Source organism: Arabidopsis lyrata (assembly GCF_000004255.2).
Source record: "Arabidopsis lyrata subsp. lyrata unplaced genomic scaffold ARALYscaffold_2, whole genome shotgun sequence".
NCBI lineage: Eukaryota > Viridiplantae > Streptophyta > Magnoliopsida > Brassicales > Brassicaceae > Arabidopsis > Arabidopsis lyrata.
This window is the reverse complement of record NW_003302554.1, coordinates 17,423,203-17,443,937: the sequence shown is the minus strand read 5'-3', so window position 1 is coordinate 17,443,937 and position 20,735 is coordinate 17,423,203. Positions and strand designations below refer to the sequence as shown.

The following is a 20,735-nucleotide window of genomic DNA, read 5'->3' as shown; positions in this document are numbered from 1 at the left end:
CGTAGAAATTTACCATGAGTTATAAGAATATATATATATATATATATATTCAAAATCATTAAAAAAATTTAATCAAAATTTGAATCATATAAATATCGCAATGTACAATATAGCTTGAAATTATTTCCCTAAAATATTACGATTTGTAGTGGGTGTGAAAAATAATTGGAACCAGCCAAGTCGCAAAACCAAGAGAAGATTCGGTATCTTTTCCCTAATCTCTTTACCTCCCCCACATTCTTACGACGTCACTCTCTTTCTCTCTTTATTTCATTTCTCCAAAATTATCCCAGCCAATGATCCATTAATTTCTTTATTTTGCTAAACTACACCATCATTTTGTCTTATATCCTTATCTAATCATTCACAAGTCATTTTATAAGTAACTGCAACTCTCTCCATCTGACATCTGTCATAAATCCCAATTCTTTCACTTTTAAGATCAAAACTCTACAGAAAAATAATTAATTAATTAATATTTTTCTTTTTTTCAGTTTTCCTCAAGCCAATAAAAAAGGCATGATCCCACTCTTTATTTGTTTCACTATTGTTTTCTTACCTTTGTCGAGACCAATTTCTTTCTTTTAAATTGGGAAACAAAATCCCACGATCTCCTCTTTGCATTCCACGATCCCCAAATTTAACTTCCTACTCTCATCAGTTTCATCAAATCGCCATGTATATATATCACACAATGACACAATCGATTATCACAATTGTTTCTCCCTTCACTTTATCCAAATCACCATAAAAAAATTATTGTTACTATTATAGAACTGTCTTTCCTGCTCGACAGCCGAACATGATCCCTTAACACCAAATTCTTATTTCATCCTCACAGTTCATTCATTCCAACTTTCCACCTCTGGTCGTCTTCCTCCTCCTCTCATAAGGTGATCCCAATAATCCAAATCACCATAAAATCTGAATTTTTTTTTAGACGAACATGTAATCAACATATTGCTTTTCTCTCTGTTTTGATTTTTATCTATTTATATATAAATAATTTGATTTTACTAGATATGTCGATTACTGCTTTTTTGTTATAAGTGACCCCATGTTCAAAACATTATTCATAACGAACGTAAAAAGCAGCAATAATTACTCGATCTGTAGTTAGATTCTCTGAACCACAATTTTTTCTGATTTACTTCTCTTTGTTTTATACATCCCTTTTGTAGATTACTCGACCAAATATCTCTGTTCTCTGTTGGAAAAGGATATCTCTCTTTTCATTTGTATATCTCACTATCGGTTCTCTGGTTTTCTGAACTTCGGTTTTTTTTGGGCAGCAACAAGTTAGACATAAGAGCTCCCGGAGAAAGTGATAGTTGAAAACAAGGTTCTCAAACATGTGTATCAAGCCACTGAATCTCCCGACTGACCATAAGATCTCAAATTGTTTCGCCACCACATCTCTAATTAGAAACTCGCTAAGGGTGGCGTTTCACCACGTACAACAAAAAGCTAACGTCGATACATATCTACGGCATTCTGAAAAGCATTGTGGTGATTTAAAACTTATAGGCCATTGTTGATTCTTGTGATAGGACCATTGAATGTTTGGTATCACATAATTTTTTAATTAGCGTTCAGTACGATTGAGCTTGATCATTGTTGAGAAGTTATTAGTTATTGAAATTGTACGTTGAATAATTTCCTTCAATCTCTTTAATGTTAAATTTTGATCATATATGTATTAATGTGACTAACCCACACTTACGTTTGAAAACGGAAACTACAGTTATTTATCATCAAATAAATTTCGCCCGTACGAATGTACGGGCTTAATACTAGTTAACATATACATCACAAACAGTTCACATATTTTGTTGTCAACCAGAAACAGTACACATATAACCAGCCAAATTTTCAATAATTCACTACTCCTACAAAGATTCTTATAAAAATTATAAAGAAATGGATCTTGGAATGATAATTTTTTTTTAATTATAAGTCTAACAATGTCAAAGGTTTTCGTGTTATGGGTTTCAATGTTTCATAGCATCAAGAACTAGATATAATTAATCTTCTGAGATAAATAAAGTTAAAATATCCTTCTTCTTCTTTTTCTTATACCGAAGATAGTATATATTCTATAAAAGATCCCGGTTCAAACTCACAGAAAAACGTATTAAGAAAAATAATCAAATTGTTATTACACTTAGATAAATGCTGAATTTCGATTGGAGATGTGAAATACAGCTTCTCCTCGCATTTAGGTTGCTCGTAAATTCCATAATGCTATCTTTTGATACCTAAATTTGAATTGTCTCATAAAAGATTATTGAAAGGGAGTTTTTTTATGACGATAGAAGCCTAGAGATTTCTTGAAAAAGAGCTAACTTTATAAATTGATGTGAATGGGGATATACAAAAGACTTAATAATAAGAGTAATTACACTACATACCCTAAGACTGAGAAGTATTTAAGTCAAAGGAGAAGTGGCAAACCTGTAAATAAATGATCAACTGAAAACAAGATAAAAAGACTAAAATACCCCTAAAATCAAACACTTCATTCTTTCTTCCTTCCTTCTTTGTTTCTCTTTCCTTTTATTATTTATTTTTTTCTTTTTCTTTTTTTATTTGATTTATGATAACCCCAAACAAATGATTCTTCTTAATTGTGGAACTGATTGCATCTAACATTATGATATTTTGAATTCATTAAACTCGTCGCATTTTTCTGATTAAAATGAACTCAATAAACCTTAAAAAAATTTTGATATAGAGACGTCGTATGTTTGGGTGTCGTTCGTTATTATTGAGCTTCTGTTAGAGATGATTTGAGACACCGTCAACCGACGACGCTAAGAATAAATAACGTTTTTAACTACAACTACTGGGATTATTGTGGGTTATGATTATTTCTTGATGACTTCAAGAGACCCAACGTATCAAGATTTCATGAAAAGGTTGTTTCTTTCTAGGCAGAGGAAGTTGTTTAAGAGTCATAAGTTTGATGTTGAGAGGTTTAAGGAACTTGAGAATAAGTGGAAGATAATGTCTTGAATCGTGTTGTTGTTGATCTTGATTTGGAGGATTCTTTGCAGAGTCGTCATAGAGATTGATTGGTTTTTTATGATCCAACATCAGTTTCTGGTTTTTTTAACCATTCTTTTTTTGATTATATATCATGATATATAGTGATATATCGGGAAATACACATGTATTTTATTCCAGGAGTAAATTCGTCCGATTTTTTCGAAACCAAAGATTTATCTCTCTTGTTTTGCAAAGAATAAAAGTTGTGTATGTACAAGCTAATTATTTCTCAGATAATTAGCATACAGCTAATTGACTCTAATAATAATGTATCCCACATTTTGTGTTCGTTGTTAATTCCTTTATCTTCTATTTTCATTACAACACCAAAAAAAGAAAAAAAAAAGTTAGCCAAAGTGCTTTTCCTACAAAGGACATTGCTTAGTGGAACATGTGATGGCCTCAACCTCTCCCACCTTAAATGTTGAACAACAAAAGAATATCTTCAAACACTGTTTTTGAAACAACACTTATTTTCAATTCTCACCAAGACAAACAAAAAAACTTGTTTGTTAATGCTTACGACTTTAATCCACTCATAAAGGTTGGTGTTTCGGAGCCTGTTGTCACATGTTGCATTGAGTTTTGAAAGTCAACAGCTACTATTTTTTCTTGGACAAGAAAACCAAAAGGATAATGATCTTGATGTTATGTCTCAATGCTGTTATTATTCCTGGAGATTACTCAGCAGAACATTGTATACATTATGTTCTAAAACAATTTGATTCTTTTCTTTTCAGTCACAATTCTTTGATGAGTGACGTATATATAACTAAGAAAGCTATACATGTTCTACCCACTCTTTTACCTTGTAACAATAAGAATCGTTGTACATGTAGCTCTATAGATGGAGATATCTATACTACCAATTCAAAAATGGATCAAACTATGTTCTACGACTTTAAAAGCGTAGAACTGACCTCAAATTGTTGTTGATTTGAGATGCTTTTTACAGATGAAGAATTCTTCCACACCTTATATCCTCTGCCTCATTCTTCAATGTATTGATCATGTATGTATTGCACCGTGCGATAAGTCAACCGCAGAAACAAATTCCAGCGACAAGCAGATAAATGATTAGTTGATTACATCATCCAAGATCAGCAATACATGACAAGCCTATGTTCATCAAACTTCATAGGCAATTTTCCCACTCCTCTGACGCGAACTTGGCTTGTTGCTTTACTTCTTCTTCTTTTTTTTTTTTTTTGGTCAAAGATTGCTTTGCTTCTTCTATTAGTGAATTATTCACACCCAAACAACAATCAGCCCAACTATAACCTTTTTTACATGCTACTCTGAGTTCTCAATCATCATTTTTTTCTTTCTAAATATGAAAGAAATCATTGTTGACATATTATAAGAAATTCATTACTTGAGTTTTGGAGAGTAGCGGTTTGAAATTATTGTGATATATATTAAAGAGTGTCCGTTAAGTAAATTTCTAAAAGGAAAACAAATTGGGTTGAAAGCTGCAAAATGTTTGATGACATATTGGGCACTACTCATTACCCAATGGGCCAATGGTATGGATCCTTCAAATCTTCGCAATTCGGATTCACATTCTTTACGGTATCTCCACAAAATAAACAAATAAGAAAATTATACGGTTGCATAATTTCTTCATTTTATGACATATGATTTTATTTTTTCTAAATCTATATGATTAGTTCAATGAGAATAGTAAAGTCGAATTTGAACAAAATAGATGTTTAAAAACAAAAATTAATAAATATCTGGTGACCGACTGCAACATACGTAGGTGACAGTGGCGGAGCTAGAATTTAAATTTACCGGGGTCAAAATATAAAAAATATTTTAATAAAGTGTGGTTGTTTTTTTTCTTCAAATTATATTGCATATAGCTTATGTTTTTTTTATTACATTTACAAAAATGAAATTCTGATATTTATAAAAAACATTTGGTTTGTCTAAAACATGATAATAAAATTAAAAACAAAGAAACTTATATATAACAATTAGTGGTTATAGTCTATATCATTTTGTAATATTAAAAAAGTTATGGTTTAAGGGGTCAAAAGAGTAGTTTTCATATTGGACACTGGGGTCAATTTATAGGAATTTAATCAAATATCTATGTATTTGTTTAAATATGCCATAATATTAGTTTGATTTTGAAAATTCACCGGGGTCAGTTGACCCCCATGTTTCTATGCTACCTCCGCCACTGCGTAGGTGGATGCGTAATGTCTTAATGTTGTCTTATAAAGAAGAAACGAACCATGAGAAGATAGTGAACGCTAGCAACAAGACAAATACACGTGGACATTTAACAAAAAAATGAAGGGACGTGTGCAAATTTGTTATTAATGTTATATTTATTGCTAATATTGTCATCATATGGTTAGACGTGATTGTCAATTGAAGCATTCATAGCGATTTCAATTTATACTACGATCATAACTCATAAGGTATCTATTTTAGTTAGTTTTTATATTGTTCATATTTTCTTTTCCTGGCATACATTTGTATATTACCGTTTGTATGAACTGATAGTTTTTTTTTTTTTTTCCTTTTCGAGTTTATGTAATAAACTTCTGATATGTTAGGCCGAAGTCTTGTGTATAAGAAGCGGATCCTTTTAAAAGGAATTATCATATATGACTTTAAGGTATGGAACTGAAATCAACTGATGAAATAAATAAATGATCTTCCGTCTTCATAGTCTAGATTAACACACACGTTGGAGAATTATGAAGCGTGTATAATGGGTTTGTCTTTTTGTCCTTCATAATTGTCCAAAAGAGAAAAACCCTCTATATTTACCATACATAGTAAAAATTACGGCAGATGAAACAACTTTATCTGAAGAAAATCCAGTTCTTCTAACTTCTAAGTTCTAAAACTACTAGAAAGTAGAAACAAATGTTGCAATCAAAAGCTTTATTCTACATCATGGAAAATTCTTTATCGCATTTTATATACTACAAAGCATCAAAATTACTTGAACCAAAATAATCTATAAAAAGTATAATAGAGCCATCCTTTAGTCCATACTATCTTTCCTTTATTTAAATTCCGTATTTGATCCCATTACGGGATTGTAGACGAATCTAGCAACTAGCAAGGATTCAGATTTCCAGTTATACAAAATGATAGAACAAAATTAGAAAAAGAGGAAATACATTTTCTTGTTTAATTTTTATTTCCACTACGATTTTCGAGACGGCGAGAGCATTTAATAAGCCCCATCGTGTTATCTACTATACATTTTTGCAGCAGATTTTGGGGTACCCAAATCGGGTCAAATTTGTTTAATTTTGACCCGGAAATCTTCAATCGGATCTTTCCTTAAATTTTGGCAAAATTAAAAAACGAAAATAATTAATAAAATCTAAAATATATATACTTTCTCAACTAATTACTATATTTAAATGCTTTATTTATGGTATATTCTCCACTATTTTTATAGATAAAGAAATCAAATATGATGATTTAATGCTAATATAACAAATTTGCACTAATTTCCTAAAACCTCTCTACCTAATTTAAACATAAATATATGATTCTTATTTCACTTTTATTTGATCTTATATTTATATTATTTTAAATTATTATAAAATATATAAATAGTTAGTAAATTTTAGTTTTTTTTTTCTGCATATGTTACAATTCAAAATTTTTAAAACGGACATATATTACTCAATCGACGAATAAAAATATGTGTGTAATCTATATTAACATTTTTAAGAACAAATTGAGCATTTAATCATGTCGTTATTTTATTCAGACCCGAAATTGAGTCATTCGGATCTTTTTTTAATTGTTACAATTATCTAAAATGGGACAGTATATCACGGGTGAAATCCTAATTAGTATTTTAAGATACAATTATAAATTGTTTTTACGGGTTGGTCCAAAAACACACACTAATTTAAAAATATACATGGAAACTATTTGAAAGCAAATTTCAAATTAACTCGAATTATATGACATTTAAATAAAAGTGTTATTAAAAATATAACAAAATGGTGTTTAATTTCATTTTAGATTATATGGTTAGACGGGTTTGGGTCAATATTAATACGAGACAATATATCACAGGTGAAATCCTATAAATAACAAATCAAAATACAATTATACAATCTTAAACACTAAACAAAACAAATACAACTTAAAATTTTTTATTTTAGATACAACGCATGTGACCCGCGGTATACAACAAAAAATATTATACACAATAAATTCATCAATTTATAAAAATAAAAAAATCAAATAATTAACCCGCGGTGTACCGCGGGTCATATCCTAGTTAGTGGTAAACAAGTAGGGACGAGTAATTTAAGCCCCAAAGTAAATGATACTAAATGACTATTTTGGTGCTGAAAATAAAACAAAAACGATCATATAATATACGTATCTTATCTTATTAGTAATAAAATAATCAATGGCTTAGATTATCTCCGTCGCACGCTTTCCGTGATAATTAATAAATTCATATAAGCTAATCATCATATATAAACCAAATTACAATAATACCCTAAATTTAAAACAATTTATTTATTTAATTCTAGAATTTCCAATATAATAAAACAAATCTTATAAATTGTAGAAATTATACAATGTTGATGCGAAAGGCGTGTTTAACGGGGAGAGTTGTGAACAAGAAGACTCAAAAAAGCTTCTCTCAATTCTAAAAACTTGATTTTTATTTTTTTTTGGTTCCTTCAAAAAAGTAAAATCATGGCAATCTTTGATCTTTCGTCGAAATCGTTCAATACCCATTTGAATTTTCCCAGAGCTTTCGATGATCATCCAGATTCCGGCGTCTGTTCGCCTCCTCTGTGGAGAACAAGTCCACCGAAAAGTCCTCCTCACCTGCACAACAATTACCAGAATCTCTCACCTGTTTCGAAGGCTCAAGTCATCGCTCGTGGTCAGCGTGAGCTCATGGATATGGTTAGTAAGATGCCCGAGTCGTGTTACGAGCTTTCGTTGAAGGATCTCGTTGAGGTTAACACGGAGGAAGAGAAGGAAGGGAAGGTGTTCGATGAAATGCCTCAGAGAAATAAAAGACCGAGTAAAGTCGTGAGGAAGACGAAGAGTGATAAATGGGTGGATCCGATTCGAAACGGAGGTGTAAATAACAGTGGGTTTCTTCTGAAATTGGTGTTTCCTGTTAGCTTGGGTGCTAAGAAAAAGACGAAGAAGAAAGATGATGATGAAGAATATGATTCTTCTGTGACAAGTAAAAAGTCTTGGATCTCTTCTCCAAGACCTTCGATCTCTGATGTTTCGATGAAACGAGAGGATAAAGATTGGTGGAAGGATGGATTGTCAGAATCGCGTAGGAGTCAAAGTGTTGTCTCAAGGATCAACAGTGGGAGCTCAAAGAGCAGTGGTGGTAGTAGCAGTAGAAGTAATAGTGATCGAAGTCGAAACAGTCTAAGGTATGCATAAACTCTGAAAAGTTATAAGGTTTTTGTAGCTTTGTTCATTATACGATTAGAGCCAATAGCCAAAATTTATTTAAGAATCCGTAGACGTATTTCGCATCTAGTTCTTGGATTTGCTTTTTGTGAGCTTTTGTTTTTCTTGATAATTTCCTAGAGTGTGAATTGTTTTGTGATACTCTTCTCTCTCCATCATGTGAATCGTGTCAAGAGTTTGTGAAATTGGTCGTTTTTCTTGTTGGTGGGTTTGAAGTTAATGGTCATGGAAATGGTCAATTTAGTTGCGTTGGTTGCACGAGATTTTGACCTCAAGTTTTAGACTTTTTTACCAAAGATTATGTCTGAGAATCCTGTGCTGTGGCTAGATTCATGCCTAAGTCTCTCTGTCTATGTTTCCTAATTCCGTTACACAATCTCTTGTGCCATCTCTAGAACTTTTGGTGTTCTTAATGTTTAAATTGTGGGATCTCTTAATACAGGGATGAAAACAGGGGATGCTTATCTTTCCTCTGGAATGTACATCTACGAGATTGAAATGAAAAGTTCTTCAATGGTTGGTTGGTTATTCACTTCTTTGGCTAAGAAGACTAACCGGTTCATATAACTCGAGCCACATTTAGTGGAGTCTATAAATCCGTGAACGATGAAGATGACATGAACAACGTCTTCAATGTACCACAAAGATTCTATCTTTTTCTTCTTCTTGTAGTTCTCTCCTATGTTTCTTGAGTCTTTCTTTTTGTAAGTCTATGCAATGTATCTATCTATAGAGTGAGTTCTTGATAATGCTATGTACATAGATACTTCAGCGTTTGCTAACATAAACCATTAATAATAGTGTACCAATGCTCATCAATAAATATCAAATTTTTATGTTTTTTGAATCTTATGTACTTGATTCACTACTCAATAAGTAATCTTTGCCTTCACTTCAAGTTCAAGAAGAGTGAGTCCCTTTAATGTGTCTCTGTTCTTTTTCTGGTGAGGTTGATGATAGAGTTTGGTCTTCATTGTGGACCTTGTGTGAGATTATCATCTTCTCGTGTAAACGCGTTTTCTTTTGCGTTTAGAAAACGCTCTTATTTTATTTTAGCACACAAGTCAACGACGAAAAACCTATAGGGAAAGCGACGCCGTTTCATCTTGTAACCACAAATGCTTCCCTAATGATGGTTTAAATTACGACACAAATAGTATTATTTTAGTAGTCGACGGTGACTTTGTCTTAATATCACCGACGGTGACATTAGCAAAAAGTGAAACAAAACCCAAAACACAAGTTTGCAACTTTGATTAGTCAGCAGTTGATTCTAGGACGGCGACTTGACCTGACACCTGAAAAATCCTTACCGTGTTTGATAGTTTTTCGATAAACCCTTTAAATTGTTTCATCTTCTTTAAATCTTGAGATTTTACAAAACCTGGCTTGCTCTTGTTTTTGGTTCTTAGGTCACTTGACAAGGTAAAAGATCTTTGCTTTTGTCTCTTTTTGGTTCGAATCTCAAAGTCTTGGTTCTAAGTTGTCTTACCCTTCGAGTTCTTTCCTTGCTAGTAGCTGTTTTACTTTCTGGTTCTGCGTAATCACAATCACCGGAAAGACTAATACTTGTGAGCTTATTGAATTCCTGGCTTTTTTTTTTTTTTTTTTTTTGAATTCCTGGCTTTAATTGTTCATGGGTTTGTTTTCTATTATTGAATTTTACAACATTTTTCTTCTTGTTCTGTTGCAATCTTTCTAATGAGATGTGCTTAGTGTTTTTTTTTAAGCTTTGAAAAGTCTTTGAATTTTGCTTGTGGACTAAAGTGATTATGGTGTCTTCATTTGTGCTTATAGGAAATTTGGAAACTTGTGGGATTTGATTGATAAGAGTTGTTAAGATGGCAAATGACGCTGCTGCGTGTGCAGAAAGGGCTACAAATGATATGCTGATTGGTCCAGATTGGGCTATTAACATTGAATTGTGTGATATTATCAACATGGATCCTAGGTATAATCCTTGATACATATATTTCTTGTAATCAGAAAACTCTCAGATTGTGGCTGGAAATGAATAGTTTGGCATTGTTTGAGTCCTTAGTCAAGCAAAAGAAGCTGTGAAAGTGCTCAAGAAGCGGTTAGGAAGTAAAAACTCTAAAGTCCAGATTCTTGCACTTTATGTGAGTACTGGTTTCTCCATTCTTGGATTCAATGCTTTGTTTTGGTTTCATGTTTTTGTTTACCTCATTGTCGGTTTTTGGGGCAGGCATTGGAAACTTTAAGTAAGAATTGTGGCGAAAATGTGTACCAGCTTTTCATTGACCGTGATATTTTGATAGACATGGTCAAACTAGTGAAGAAAAAGGTGTTGCTATAATTTCACCTCACCTGCCTCTAATATCTCAAATTTCTCCATTGGTATCTCTCTTACCTTGTAAGTTTCCTAACATAATTTCGCAGCCGGACCTGAATGTGAGGGAAAAGATACTAAGTTTGTTAGACACATGGCAAGAAGCTTTTGGTGGACGTGGAGGTCGATACCCACAATACTACAATGCCTATAACGATCTCAGGGTATGTTAAACATGTGATAAGGTCTTTTTATTCATCTATTAATACGTTTTGACAAAATGGTTTTACATTTTGATAACTTTAGTCTGCTGGAATTGAGTTTCCACCTCGAACGGAAAGCAGTCTGTCGTTCTTTACTCCACCGCAGACTCAGCCAGATGATGATGCTGCTATTCAGGCGTCGTTGCAAGGAGATGTTGCTTCTAGCCTCAGGTACTCTCTTCTAGTAGAATAGATGGTGGTGCTCTTTTTCTTTTGGATGGGTGGTGGAGTCTTATAGTTTTGTTGAGTTTTTTTTAGCTTGGAAGAGATTCAAAGCGCTGAGGGATCAGTTGATGTTTTGATGGACATGCTTGGAGCACTTGATCCCGGGAATCCCGAGGTAGGAATTTTGCTTACTCTAATGCATAATGAATAGAAGAAACTGCTGGTTTTCTTTCAAGTAATGGAAGCTGCTACTTCGTCTTGATGTGTTGTTACAGAGTTTAAAAGAAGAAGTTATAGTTGACTTAGTTGAGCAATGTCGTACTTATCAAAGACGTGTAATGACTCTTGTGAACACTACAACGTAAGTTTCTGTTACTTGCATCATCCTTTCATCCCCATTTGATGCTGAAAGGTCGTTTTGAATTCTCCAGAGATGAGGAACTTCTGTGTCAGGGATTGGCATTAAACGATAATTTGCAGCGTGTTCTTCAGCGTCACGATGATATCGCAAAGGTCAGCTCTGTTCCTTCAAATGGAAGGAATACTAGAGCTCCTCCTCCAGTTCAGATTGCCAACATCAATCATGATGTTGAAGATGACGAATCAGATGATGAGTTTGCTCGGCTTGCTCACAGGTAATAATGATGATTCCTATTTGGAAGGCTATATATGATCTTTTTCGACACTTTTAACTTTGTAAATTCAATCTCTAAAGGTCTTCAAGAGATTTCAGACCACCACCACCACCTACAATGAGACCAGTACATGGTAGTGATTCGGGTATGGTGGATTTCCTTAGTGGGGATGTCTATAAACCTCAAGGCTCCTCCTCGCAGGGAGTAAAGAAGCCTCCTCATGCTTCTTCTTCTCCTGTTTTCGATGATGCAAGTCCACAAAGCAAATCCTCTGAGGTAATTAGGAATCTTCCACCTCCGCCTTCAAGGCACAACCAGAGGCAACAGTTCTTTGAGCATCACCACTCGAGTAGCGGCTCAGATTCCTCTTACGAGGGACTGACCCGGAACCTTGCTTTGACAACTAGTGAACCGAAGAAAGAAGAGAAACCAGAGGATTTGCTTTTCAAAGACCTGGTTGAGTTCGCCAAAACCAGGTCCTCCAAGCCCAACAATAGGTCGCTTTGAGTCATTTGCTTGTGGCTTTACCATTCAAGTTTTTTTTCATTTTCTTTACATGTTTTTTTTTTTGGTTTTCAGAGAGTGATGATGATATTAGAGTGTGCCTTATTTGTCAAATAATGAGCGAAAATTTTAGAGATAGTATCCGACAATACCAACAACCATACGTTTTACTTGTCTAACTTCACACTCAACCGACACAGCTTTAAAATACTATAACTACTGAATCAACTATAAATACTTTGTTTGGTTTCTATATCTATATTCTTTGCTAATTTATTTATATCTATAACTAAAAAATTCATTGTTCGAGCCGATTTATTCGTTTAGTTGAAACTAATAATCTAGATAAACGTATTACCATCGTCCCTTCTTTATAGGAATCAATTCCCATTTTGCATGTTTTGTAGGAACCATTGATTACAATTTCCTATTTTAGTTAAAGACCCGTCAAATAAAGCAGAGATCATTTCTACAAATGAAAGCAAATTCATCTTGACCAGCTCGACTAATTCATTAGACATGGAGATCATTCCATTGATGCTCATTTCCGTCATCATACTCTTGACATCATTTCCGGCTCCGATTAAAGTCTCCGGCAGGGGCGGCGGCGGCGGCTTTGTTGGTAGTGGGAATCCTGGTGGTATTGGAAGCGGCTATTTTGGTGGTGGTGGGAATGCTGGCCCCGGCTATAGGGGTGGAAATATCCCTAGCGGCGGCAGCATTAGGGATGGGAGTAATGTTGGCACCGGTTATAGGGGTGGGGCTTCAGGCGGCAAGCCTTCGGGTGGCGGTGACACCGGTCCGGCAATTGTGGTGATTCCTAAGAAGCCCGATGAACCTGTGAAGGTGGTGCCCACGCCAATGCCACAAGTATGCAAACCGGAAGTTAGAGATTGCGTCAATAAGCATATATACGGAGCCGCCGGGGCACCTACATACCGCGGGGCATGTTGTCAGAAATTTAGGAACTCAGTATCATGTGTGTGTAAATTCCTTTCGTCCTATGATCCTAAGCTAAGCAAAGGTGCTAATGGTGTACTTAGTGGTTGTCATTATTCTAAACCCAATTGTAATAAGTATAGGATGCCAATGCCACAAGAATGCCTACCTGAAGTTAGACATTGCATCAATACACATGTATACGGAGGTGCTGGGGAACCTCACCAAGGCGGAGCATGTTGTAACAAATTTAGGCAATCAAGAAGATGTATCTGTAAATTCCTTGAGTCTCAGGATGCTCACCTAACCAAAAAATCTAGTGGTATACTTCGAGGTTGTCATTTTAAACGCAACTGTACCTTCAATAAGATCTAGAGATTATGTATGAATATAACTAAATAACTATGTATATACAGCAAACATATCTTGAAATAATTGTACAAATTATGGTTGGTTTTTATATGGTTAGAAATATATATATTATTGGATTTTGTATATGTATATACGAGTGTTCGGATCGACTTTGGCATCTTCTAGCTAATCTTAGTGCAAATTTTATTGAAAAAAGGTAAGTAACATGTATTCGGATGAGCAAATTCAGGCTCAATAATAATTCAAAACCGCTGTCAACAAAAAAAAATCGAAACCTTAATCACATTAGTATTGTAAGTAAAACAAAAAGTGAAGAATTCCTCGTTGTACTTTTGAAAAATGACTAAAATGTCTCAAATTTCTTTAGTGAGACCCCAACTTTAGTAATGTTCCAGAAAATCTCAACCTATTATTGACGCAACGAAAACCCTTACAAATAGTACACCAGCAAGATTTAAACTCAAATTCAAGTGAAAGCTATTAATTACAGCAAGTTTTAACAGCTTCTGAAATGATATATTACTAGTATTATCTAAATATTTTTAACTTTAATATTTGAAGAAAGTGAGTTGCCGAAAGTGAAAAGTTGTGTTAGAGATCGTGGATTACGAAGAAAATCAGATCTTAGAATATTTTTGTTTTCAATTTAGATTTTTTTTTTGTTTTTTTATTACGGTGGTTTTTTCATTATGATGGTTTTTTCAATTTAAGTGGGAGAAAGTTTGGAAAAGTGATAATTTTGAGATCGTGTAGAGAATGAGTGGTTGCTAAGAAAGTGGTAAGATTTTGTGTATTTTTTTCTAATTTTTTTTCAAAAATAATAGAATTAGATTACGAAAGTGAAAGAGCAAAATTTGGGAGTTTTGTCACATGTCAAATAGAGAGTATTGCAGTTTTCATTAAAGTGACTATTGATTTAGTATAAATAGATAAGAAATTGACACTTTTGACAACATTAATGAGAAAATTGTCCTTGATATAACAGAAGTTAGCAAATTGATTCAAACTGTTCATATTTTTTGATAAAGAAAATAAGATTGGTTAATTTAAAAGAACATTATTTCAAAGTCTTCTTGCACCACAAGACCGAGCAAATAAGTCACTCGAAAGAAATAAAGCACAGAGAAATCTAAGTCTAATTAATATGTTTACTCCGCTACTATTCCAGTATGGGATTGACATTTCATATATACTTGAATTGTTATAGAAAAGTTGTTATACCCATTTTGAATGATTAGTCGCCTTCTTAAAATTTAATGTGATTTTAAACCATAAAATATTCGCTTATTTGTTAGTTTGCATTTGTTTCTATTGCATGTTTATTTTCAAACAAGCTTACCATTGAAAAAAAAAATTTTGTTGATTGTAATGATTATCTACACCTTTTTTTTTTTTAAGATGGAATTTGTTTTGGTTTTTTGCTCACACTCGAACATAACGTAAAATATTGGAGTTGAAAACAAATATTTCCATAAGCGTGTACGCCGGAGTATACTTAAATGCGTAGGGTTATGCACATTCTGTGAAATATCAATATATCATTAAATTTTGTTTTCGACCCATATGATAAGTAGACAAAGGTCTATAAATACTAATTACCCACATTATCACACATGAAATAAACAAGAATATTCCTTAAATACATTTTTTTTGTTTTCTTTAAATACATATTACATAGTAACATAGAATAAGGTTTGATATCTATATTTTTGTCGCTATTTGCTAGAGAATAAAAGATTGCTCGATGATCTTGGCTGTGCTTTCTGATTTCTGTAACAATAAAAGTTTATCTATCTACAATATATTAATACGCATGGAAAGTATATAAGATTTATTGATGATATAATATATGTTGAATGAATCAAATTTACGAGTTAGTTACACATGGTATTCTAAATACAAATTTAAAAAATGCCCTCACACCTAAAATTCTCATATTTTAATCACTATTTACTAGAAAATAAAAAGATTGCACGATGATGTATTTGCCGTGCTCAGGTCCGGCCCGTCCATAATGAAGTAAAACACTTGTTTTAGTTTTAGGCCACAAAATATAGTGCTAATCTTTTTTTTGTTTGACATCTTTGGATTCACAAGGTCCGATCCATAGTCAATCTCTACTACGCGGAGTAACGCGACTTAGTGGAGTCGAACTCCGGTGGGGAAGATGGAGTCAAATGAACTTAATCACTTGATTAAAGATATATCCCCAATATAGTGCTAATCGAAACACCACATTTATCTTTTTGGTCTGATGTTTAAGCAGTCTGACCCTCTGATCGCGAAGGACTGAAGAGTATTCTTGTAATTTTACAGATTGTGATTCTAACCCATATTACAGACTATGGAGTCTATAAATATACTAATCACCCATATTACAGACCTTTCGAGGTCTTGTAAGAGAAAAAAAAAAAAAATAATAAAAGAGAGATTTATTCATCGGCTAAGATGCCAAGTTCATCGAAGCTCCTTGTGATAATTATTTTCTCATTCTTGGCGCTTTTCATAATCTCCCATGCTCAATCACTTCCAGGTACGTTTCCATTTATGAATAATATGTAATCTCACGTGTTATTATCTAATTTTACTGTTTTTACAGCTCCATAGTCCGTGTATATATATCATCGCATTGTATCAATAGTATTATTATAAATATGATTAGGACTTGTATTGCAGGTACGCCATATGGCGGCCCTCCCCCAGGATCTGGGTACCGTGCTTGTTTCCTACCTCCTTGCCGTCCATGAGAGTTTCAACTTGGTCACATGAATTATAATCAAATAAATTTATTAAGGTGATGTATGGGTGTGTCTTTATATATTTTCATCATTATTTGGTGGAGAATAAAAAGATTGGGAGATATATGATATATCCATGTTATAATATAATATTAAATAACAATTAAATTGTAGAGAATTTGATCAATTCTATCACATTTGACCAAAACCTTTCCATTTCTACCATATTTGATAAAAAATTTCCACTCATACCACATTCATGTGGTATTGTGGTATAAAAAATACGGTTTTGTCCTCAGGTGATGTGGCAGATAAAGTGCAACATTTAGGAACAAATATTTGGGAGACATGACAAGTATCTTGGGGACAATAAACCTATTCGGGGACAATAATCAAACGAAATATAAACATCAAACAAAATGAAAAGACCGCAATTAGAATTTAGGAGAACTAAAATCGAAGAACAATAAATTAAAATCGAGGGATAAAAACCAGCTAACATGCAAAAATAAAATGAAATTGTGGAAGACTCAAACTTCGGGGACAACTGTATGTAAACTTCCTTTTATGTGCTTAAACAATGAATTTTGTCCTCGAAGTTTGAGCACACAAAAAGAAGGGCAAAACGGTCATTATACACAGTAATTGTGGTATGAGTGATAAATGGCAATGGGCATGCAATGTGGTAGAAAAAAAAAATTGAACCAAATGTGGCATGGATGTTAATTTTCTCTAAATTGTATTTCAATAATTAAAATATTAATTTTTTTTTTGTTTTTGAGAAACTCTCATTGTTGCTTCCAGACTCTGTTCTAAAAAGCGGTCTAGGCGGTCGTCTAGGCCCCGACTAGGCGCTAGGCTCTCATTCGACGTCTAGATAACCGCCTTGACCGCCTAAAATTACATAGATCTTGTTTAATGTATTTTTTCAATTTCAATTAGAGTTTTATTTATATATATATATATAGTTATAAATATTCATATATTGTTTAATATAAAAAATAAATAAATATTTTATCTAGTTCTTGTTTATAATTTCATAATTTTTAGTTTTATATTAATATTTTATATAACTTTTATATATAATATCATATTTATAATATATTATGTTATAAACGTCTAAACCGCCTAAAAATCGCCTAGGCCCCGATTAGGCGTTCTAGGCGCTAGGCACTGAGTCACCGCCCGCTTAGCGCCTAGCGCTTTCTTGAACACTGCTTCCAGATGGCCTAATGTATGCTGGCTCTGTTTTTTTTTTTTGTCACCATAATTATTGGATATAGACGAGATCAAATTCGACCAAAACCACATCGAGATCGAATGAAATTATGAATATTGAGATGAGATCTAAGGTCACCAATCAAACTCAAATTTCAAAAATTAAATGCCCATATACTATAAAAACATATTTACACTTTTCATTCAAAAGAAACAAAAAAAAAAACATATTTACACTCGTACTTACCTTTAATTATATATTACGAGAATCACCACTTTATGGGTTTCCGAGTGTACATGATCGAGCTCCATTAATGGCCTCTCTTGAAAAGCTATTAATGTCAAGTATACGGACAGAACTCTATGTTCAATGTAAATTTCATGAACAGACGCTCAATAGTCAGTCAATACCGGTCAATGAAAAGTTATGCGGACGAAAACAAACAAGTTATCTATATTTCATGTAAAATCAGTTAGATAATTTATAAAATTTATCAGATAAGTATGTGACTGTAAATAGACAAAAGACACCACAAGGTCTAAATAGTCATGTGGATGGACAACCAGATTGAGAAAATTGAATAAATAACTTATTACTTATTTGCCCGGAAAAGTAGAAATTGTGGACAACATCTTTTCATTTTTTCATTTAAAAAAGTTTTTAGAGTTTTAATCATAGTTTGTCAGTTTCTCTTTGAGGAGAGACAATGGTTGGGCGGGCCTCTTGATGAGGACCCTCGCGAGTCGCGACGATTGGCAAGGACGGAGGATATTATTGTAAATTTAGCAAATGTGTTCTTAACATACTGTAGTAGACTCTATTAATATCAACCAATCACCTAAGTTCACATGACTCGGCTCTTTCCAAATCTAACTTGTAGAAAAAAAAGATAAAAATAAGAGAAAGATATTTGTTTAATGGCTAAAACGCCAAGTTCATCGAAGGTCCTTATGATGATGCTTTTCTCATTCTTGGCTCTTTTCATAATCTCCCATGCTCGAGTTGTTTTTACTGGTATGTTGCCGTTCATAACATGACATATCGTATATACAGTTATGAAATATTAATTACAGCTCTGTATATATCATTCTTTTTTATCAATATAGAATTAATAAGGTAGGACTGTGTTGCAGATACGCCGTCTAATTCGTACGCTCCACCTATTTACGCTCCTGTTCCTAAGGAATGTCTCGAGCCACCTTATTGCCGCGGTCCTCCCGGAGAGTCTCAATTTGGTTACAATGAAAGAAACTATTATCAAATTAATTAAATTAAGGTGATATATATGGGCTACTCTTCATATATTGTTCATCATTTGCTGGAGAATGAAAAGTTTATGAGATCCGTGTTATAATATGTTGCAGTTTGTATAATGTATAATGATATTTATGTATTCTTTTTTCTTGTTTTTCTGTTTTTGGGATAGTCACCATTAAGATGTTAGAAGAAAACTTATCCACGAAAGCCCATTAATGTCGAGGCCCGTCATGTGTTGCCTCTGTTATGTTCGATATAGGTTTATTTGAGGGATGTTACAATCTTTGTAATTAGGTCTAGTAGACCGTTATATAAAATTAAATGTGTTTTGCAAACTAGCAATTGGCAACGGTGAAAGGCAGGGACCTCTCCAAGAAAAGTTTTTTTTTTTTTTTGCGCACTTGAGTTCTAGTATAGTTGGGATTATGATGAGTTTTCGACGGAGAGATATGTACATGTCTCGGTCCATGATTCTTCAGACCCATTTTAACAAGCAAAAATAAACAAATAAATACAATGTGGTTAAATATAATTCAACTTACAGTACATAGCTAAATAGTTGGTGATTTCAATTGGACTTCCGTATAACATATTGATTTTAAGTTTTTAGTTGATTCTAGTTGAGCAAAAGAATATATTGATTTTAAGTTTTTAACATATGTCAAATTCAATTAAGCATATATGTATATGAATTAAATAAATTTTGTGTATATATTTATAAATATAGCTAAATAGTTGGTGATTTCAATCGGAATTCCGTATAACATATCATGATCACCACAAAATGAAATGAACAAGATATATACCCAAACATGAAAATCATACAAAACTAGATGAAAAATACGTACACGCGTGCCTTGTATTTTTATACCACTATCAGAAGGGAAGGACTCGAACTCCTTAAAGCTTAATTGAGATACGAGCAGAGAGGCAAAGCTTTGATATCGGTGACGGTTAGGGTTAGCATGATCTCACATATGTCTATGTTGAAGTTTTTATATGAGAAAGAAAAAGCAAGAAAAAAAAAAAAAACTGTCGGGCATTTCGTAATTAAATGTTTTTCCTGTGGATTTGGAAATTTCCAAAGGGCCTACTTTAGCAACCATATGATATTAAATGTGTTTATACCAAAAAACAAAAAATGATATTAAATGCGAGACCCAATAAATAAAAAAGTAGGACTACCTGAATCTATCCAACAATATTTAATACTCCGTAACATGTCTTTTCTTATTGCATATGTCATCAGCTCTGTCGGCAAACCAAGGTCCACTTTGATCTTTTTTTCTTTCTTTCTTTTGCATTTCCTCCTTTTTGTTTAGTGAGCTTGAGTATAATAATGCTTGCAACTTTATTTGATTTATTTTGTATTCAATAATATTTATCCCATTTTACTTTTGTCAGTCGTATAAATATGAACATCGACAAGAAAAAATACTCTATTCGACTATTCTGGTAATGTAAGGCAAGTAGATATGTGTGTAAGGGTTTTGTCGGTGAAACTGAGCGTATCTCTTGGTCGCTTATTTATGAGCCGAATTTTGCGTTAGCCGAAAGAATTGAAAGAACTATCGACTCTGTCTCTGTGTATACATATAGTTTGCGTAATTAATTTCTATCTTTAATGGGTAAGAATGGTCATTTATTATAGTATATTAGTATACGTGAGACGAAGAGATGTCAGATAGTTGAAAAAATGTCTGATTTGACTTTTAGACTTTTTATTTTCATTAGAACATGCATTATGCATGCATTCCCATATTTAAAACTAAGATCAGGGTTTAATTTCATATTTGGATTGTTTAGTGCTCCAATTTTTTTTTCATTTTCAAATAAAAACTAAACACTTGATAC

General features: G+C 33.1%; 4 protein-coding genes and 2 long non-coding RNA genes across 7 annotated transcripts; all 6 read left to right on the top strand.

Moving 5' to 3' along the window:
• Window positions 1-692: 692 nt before the first annotated feature.
• LOC110224269 lies at window positions 693-1,699 on the top strand. Its single transcript, XR_002328950.1, has 2 exons — window positions 693-893; window positions 1,293-1,699. It is a non-coding gene; the product is annotated as an uncharacterized LOC110224269 (long non-coding RNA).
• Window positions 1,700-7,631: 5,932 nt separating this feature from the next.
• On the top strand, window positions 7,632-9,346 carry LOC9325178. The gene is made up of 2 exons (XM_021035189.1): window positions 7,632-8,459; window positions 8,942-9,346. The coding sequence occupies exons 1-2, from the start codon at window positions 7,753-7,755 to the stop codon at window positions 8,994-8,996; spliced, it is 762 nt and encodes a 253-aa protein (XP_020890848.1). The 5' UTR covers window positions 7,632-7,752; the 3' UTR covers window positions 8,997-9,346.
• A 376-nt stretch (window positions 9,347-9,722) lies between these two features.
• On the top strand, window positions 9,723-12,529 carry LOC9325177 (TOM1-like protein 2). 2 transcript variants are annotated; one of them, XM_021035187.1, is made up of 11 exons: window positions 9,723-9,924; window positions 10,018-10,070; window positions 10,297-10,450; window positions 10,541-10,619; window positions 10,706-10,804; window positions 10,900-11,013; window positions 11,096-11,223; window positions 11,311-11,392; window positions 11,493-11,578; window positions 11,649-11,852; window positions 11,933-12,529. In XM_021035187.1, exons 3-11 carry the CDS (start codon window positions 10,341-10,343, stop codon window positions 12,357-12,359), a joined length of 1,329 nt encoding a protein of 442 aa, XP_020890846.1. In that variant the 5' UTR covers window positions 9,723-9,924; window positions 10,018-10,070; window positions 10,297-10,340; the 3' UTR covers window positions 12,360-12,529. The 2 variants fall into 2 exon arrangements, with proteins under 2 accessions (XP_020890846.1, XP_020890845.1); XM_021035186.1 differs by lacking the exon at window positions 10,018-10,070.
• A 79-nt stretch (window positions 12,530-12,608) lies between these two features.
• LOC9325176 lies at window positions 12,609-13,792 on the top strand. Its single transcript, XM_021035188.1, has one exon. The coding sequence runs from the start codon at window positions 12,876-12,878 to the stop codon at window positions 13,668-13,670; it is 795 nt and encodes a 264-aa protein (XP_020890847.1). The 5' UTR covers window positions 12,609-12,875; the 3' UTR covers window positions 13,671-13,792.
• A 2,249-nt stretch (window positions 13,793-16,041) lies between these two features.
• LOC9325175 lies at window positions 16,042-16,536 on the top strand. The gene is made up of 2 exons (XR_002328904.1): window positions 16,042-16,200; window positions 16,344-16,536. It is a non-coding gene; the product is annotated as an uncharacterized LOC9325175 (long non-coding RNA).
• Window positions 16,537-18,458: 1,922 nt separating this feature from the next.
• LOC9325174 lies at window positions 18,459-19,216 on the top strand. The gene is made up of 2 exons (XM_002889065.2): window positions 18,459-18,638; window positions 18,758-19,216. Exons 1-2 carry the CDS (start codon window positions 18,542-18,544, stop codon window positions 18,892-18,894), a joined length of 234 nt encoding a protein of 77 aa, XP_002889111.1. The 5' UTR covers window positions 18,459-18,541; the 3' UTR covers window positions 18,895-19,216.
• Window positions 19,217-20,735: the final 1,519 nt, after the last annotated feature.